Raw genomic sequence first — 4830 nt, 5'->3', positions numbered from 1 at the left:
AGTTAATAATAAAGGCCTTCTGTCACTGACTTGGGAGCTCTCCTCCACCACTGAAGGCTGGCTGGTAGCAACAACACCGAAGTTGTTGTTTGGCTAATGTCGTAGTGAACCAAAGACATGAGGCACGACGTGTGGTGGGGTGACAACACCTGGAGGTTGTGAAGAGATACCATGCATTGTTGGTGGTGATTGGAAGAAGTCATGCTGCTACAAGTTTACTTATAAATTTTACTTATTGTAGATATTTATATAGAGACTTTGTTGACGTCTAATTGTTGGTTATGGTTGCAGGATAGCAAACTTTTTTTTTCCAAATGGCTCAAAGTTATGGTCTCAAAAAGGATTTGTTGCTTTGTAATTTTTTCCATTTCAATTAAAAGAAGATTACGTTTTTGTTTCTTGCATTTAACCACTAATTAGGTTAAATTCAAGAAATAACACTATACTTTATGTTTTATATACAAATATATAACAAACTCTTCTCTCACTAGCAACAACTGAAATGCAGTCTCCATGCACGACAGCGTCGTATTCCTGTAAGTATGCGTTCACACAAAAATCATCACCTTGAAGGATATGATCGAGAACCTACACGACAACTGATCCCCTTTTCCATTTCCACAAATACGTCCCCCTGTGTAATGATCTTTCCATGTAATGAACGTTTGTAATAAAATAAGACGTGTTTATCTACCATGAATATGTATATCCTCCATAGATTAGAATTCCAAAATACAAAAAAGAAAATGTAAAAAAACCAATTAAAAAAGTGATCCGTGGTTAGTTTATACAAATGATCAAAGAAATGGAACGAATTGGGTACGACTTGTACTTAGAGGAGCAAAGCCGTAATGTAAATATTAGTTTAGGGACCATTAATGTATCTGATGCATAATGTTGAATAGAAAAGGGGGGTTTACCGTTTACGTCTGTCTAGGGTTTTGTTTCCGCTCAGCCAGAAACCAAAAGACTCGGGAGAAGATCTCTGTCTCGTATTCAACAAGCAGCCATGGCGACTAAAGTTCAGAGGATCATGACCCAACCTATCGTACGTATTCTTTCCTTCTCCAAAACCAACTTAATTAACTGGGAACCGTAATTGATTTCCCGCATTTTCACTTTTATTTTAAGTTACGACTAATAGAATCTTTAACTTTTTCCTCATAATTCCAGAACCTGATATTCAGATTCCTTCAAAGTGTAAGCTCTACTTACATTTTAAATTTCATTCAATGGTTTGTTTGGACGAATTGGCTGATTTTCTGAGTTTTATGCTGTGTATGAAACAGAAAGCGCGTATCCAGATATGGCTGTTTGAACAGAAGGATTTGAGGATCGAAGGTCGTATAATTGTAAGTCTAATTATTCTGAGCATGAATTTTACGATCTTTTAACTTTTTGTAATTTTGTAACTTGATGATAATTATAATTTTGTATGCTTGGTTGTTTGATGTAGGGTTTTGATGAGTACATGAATTTGGTTCTTGAGGATGCAGAGGAAGTCAGTATAAAGAAGAAAACCAGAAAGGCTCTAGGTCAGTTAGCTTGATTAGCCTTCTTTCTATCGATCTTGTTCTTGGTGTCCTTTTTTCTAACCTTCAAGTTTTGGATTTTAGGAAGGATTCTGTTGAAAGGGGACAACATTACTCTGATGATGAATACGTATGTAAAATCATTCTCTACATCCTTCCACACACATTGCATTGTAGCTTCTTTTCTATTACCTGGAACTCATTTTACTAACTTGCATCTGTTGTATTATATGTATTCAGAGGAAAATAATCAGGAGCATTTATTTGCATGAGGATAAAACTGATTGGTACATCACATGAAAGCTAAAGTGAAGATTCAGGACTTGATCACTTTCTTTGGACGTTTTACCACTTTGATCATGTATTCATCACCATTTTACTACAATATATATTTGTCAACAAGTATGTTAAATAGCTATAGTCAGCACCTTGAAATTGCATTCAGACGTTCGGCTAATGGAATGTTTCCTTTTCATACTTGATGAGTTAAGTACTTAATCTGGATAGTTATACTTGGCTGTTTCTTTTTGACCTAATACAAACAAAATAACTTAATGTATTAAGATATTAATTCTTTACACGTTAAAATTGTTACATATTATGAAATTTGGCTATTTAGACGATTTATTCAGTCTTGGAAAGTAGAAAAAGATGTACAACATTTTATCATACATCATTCTCATTCAGTTGCTCCTTTTCCTGGAGCTAGAATTTATAAATAGATTACAAACACCACAACATCACACGACCTCAAACTCTTCATTGTGAGGATTGTTTGTACTTTGTACTAATATTGTCTTAACTTGCCCCTATCATCACAACACTATAGGATCTTATTATAAGCCAAGAAACACAAACTCTTCGACAGCTGGCACATCACCTATTTTCTTGAGGGTACTTTTGTCCGGTTCTTCATCAACACCAATCGCCATAATCGCCTTCTTCCCCCTAACAGTTCTCCCAACACTCATAAAACTCACATTCACATTATTCATTCCAAGAATACCCCCAACTATCCCAATCATCCCTGGTTGGTCCACCTGGCGACACAATATCAAGTTCCCTTCAAGACTTACATCCACACCAAATGACCCCACACGTGTCAAATGAGGTGTCCCATATTTCACTCTCCCTTCAACACTAATCTCATCATTATCACTCAAAGCACTTGCAAATTTCGATTTCACATTGCTTATCTGGACTTGAATGGAATCAAACGGACACCCTGGCGATGAGTTGGCAAACACCCGTTCTTCAGAAATCCGTAAACCTTTCTGTTTAGCTATGAAGTCAGCATTAACAAGGTTGATTATGGAATCAGAGATTGGTTCTATGATGCCTTTTACAATCATAGCCCTTACAAGTCTTGTGTCCAGGTCATCAGGATCACGTGCTGACCTGTACACCACCTTTACAGACTTAATCCCACTTCCTCCAGCAACCAACTGTACAGCTAGTCTTCCCAGCTTCTCAGCTAGTGCCACGTAAGGTGCCAGCTCAGATAAAACCTCTGGGGCTACCATTGGAGCATTAACCGCAGTTGCAGAGAGTTCTCCTTGTAAGGCTCCAACTACAGCTTCTGCTATTTCAACAGCTACACCTTCCTGATGTTTGTATAATTAACCGTGGTTAGGTTAAAAAGGGGTGAGAGTGAGAGGATTATAATTATTACAATTTAAAATCATACTTGTGCCTCTTTTGTGCTAGCTCCAAGGTGAGGTGTTGCAGTGACGTTTTCATGGTGGACTAATTTACTATCTTTGGGTGGCTCTTCAGTGAACACATCTAAGGCTGCCTGTGCAACGACTCCAGAATCAAGGGCTTTCAGTAAGGCGTCTTCATCAATGACTCCACCACGAGCAACATTGATGATTCGGACTCCTTTTTTCATCTTTGAAAAGGTTTCATCGTTGAAAACTTTTGAAGTTGTTGGAGTGAGTGGCATATGGAGTGAGATGAAATCTGCAGTTGAAATGGCTTGATCGAAAGAGATGAGTTCAACACCAATGGCACGGGCTCTGTCTGCTGGTGCGTATGGATCGTGTGCAACCACATGCATGCCTAGGCCTTTCGCACGTCTAGCAACCTCAGATCCGACCTTCCCGAATCCCATGATCGCTAATGTCTTCCCCACCATGGAAACTCCGACGTACTTGTTACGCTGCCATTTGCCTGTAAAAAACACGATTGAAAACTCAAGTTGTGAGATAGATCTGGTTAATTTGAGCTGTAAAAGGAGTAAAAAGTAGCTGGTGTCAGAAAACTTTTCTCCAGATCATGAAGATAGATCTGACGAATGTGAGATAACAGGGAAGCTTCATCTCAGAGTAGGAAGAAGGTCATCCATAGCAGATATTGGGGAAGGAAAATAGAGAAGAGAGAGGGATTTAGGTACCAGCTTTCATGGAGGCATCAGCCTGTGCGACATTACGAGCCATAGCAGACAACAAAGCAATGGCGTGTTCGGCAGCAGCAATAGTGTTGGCAGTAGGAGCATTAACAACAAGGCATCCAAATTCAGTGGCAGCTTGTAGATCTACATTGTCGATACCTACACCAGCTCTTCCAACGACCTTCAATCGACCTTTGGCGGCTTCAAAGACCTGACGGTTGACTTTTGTACCACTTCTGACGATCAAGGCATCGCACATGGAGATCTTAGAACACAAATCGTCCGGGGAGAGGTTGTAGGAGCAATCAACGTTGGCGAAGCTTTTGAGAAGATCGAGACCAGCATCTCCCAGTTTTTCTGAGACAAGGATGGTCGGTTTGGAATTGGAGAAAATGGAATCGAGATTCGAGGCGGTTGAAGAGAGATTTGGGGAATCTGCGGTTTTAAGAACATTGGTGATAGTTAGATATTGAAATCGAGGAGTTGAAGGAGAAAATCTTGGGGGAATTGAAAATGAGGAAGGTAGGAATGAAGATTTGAAAGGGGTGGCGTAGGTTAGGAGGTTGATTGAAGATTTTGAAGAAGAAGGAACAGTTGAAGCGATCATGGCGGAAATCAACAGAAATATCAATCTGGTTTCTTTCCTTTTTCTTTGGGGTGATTTTTGCGGGGGAACCGTCGGTGTCTTTATAAGCGCCAACAATCATTCGTATCTACATGCCACTAACTGATTAATAATATACTAAATGTTACAAAACCAGTCCCTCGAGTATTTCTTAATGGATTAATTTTGCATGTATATTTTTTTCCTAACTTTGTGTTAATATGGGTAGTAAACTGTTTTTGTTATTAAATAGGACACTAAAGTTATTAAATCATTGTTATTCAGGACACTCATGTTACTGG

The 4830-nt window shown here is 38.9% G+C and overlaps 2 protein-coding genes across 2 annotated transcripts; one reads left to right on the top strand and one right to left on the bottom strand.

Moving 5' to 3' along the window:
• The first annotated feature begins 911 nt into the window (after positions 1–911).
• On the top strand, positions 912–2009 carry LOC111913910 (uncharacterized). Its single transcript, XM_023909629.3, has 6 exons — positions 912–1048; positions 1174–1200; positions 1290–1352; positions 1457–1535; positions 1617–1662; positions 1773–2009. Exons 1-6 carry the CDS (start codon positions 1010–1012, stop codon positions 1780–1782), a joined length of 264 nt encoding a protein of 87 aa, XP_023765397.1. The 5' UTR covers positions 912–1009; the 3' UTR covers positions 1783–2009.
• A 119-nt stretch (positions 2010–2128) lies between these two features.
• On the bottom strand, positions 2129–4614 carry LOC111913909 (D-3-phosphoglycerate dehydrogenase 3, chloroplastic). The gene is made up of 3 exons (XM_023909627.3): positions 3928–4614; positions 3220–3704; positions 2129–3136 (listed from the first exon to the last, which is right to left on the bottom strand). The coding sequence occupies exons 1-3, from the start codon at positions 4529–4531 to the stop codon at positions 2369–2371; spliced, it is 1857 nt and encodes a 618-aa protein (XP_023765395.1). The 5' UTR covers positions 4532–4614; the 3' UTR covers positions 2129–2368.
• Positions 4615–4830: the final 216 nt, after the last annotated feature.

The sequence above is a fragment of the Lactuca sativa genome, chromosome 1 (assembly GCF_002870075.4).
Source record: "Lactuca sativa cultivar Salinas chromosome 1, Lsat_Salinas_v11, whole genome shotgun sequence".
In the NCBI taxonomy this organism is placed as follows: Eukaryota; Viridiplantae; Streptophyta; class Magnoliopsida; order Asterales; family Asteraceae; genus Lactuca; species Lactuca sativa.
The sequence above is the reverse complement of the archived record's forward strand: the minus strand, read 5'-3'. Positions and strand labels throughout refer to the sequence as shown.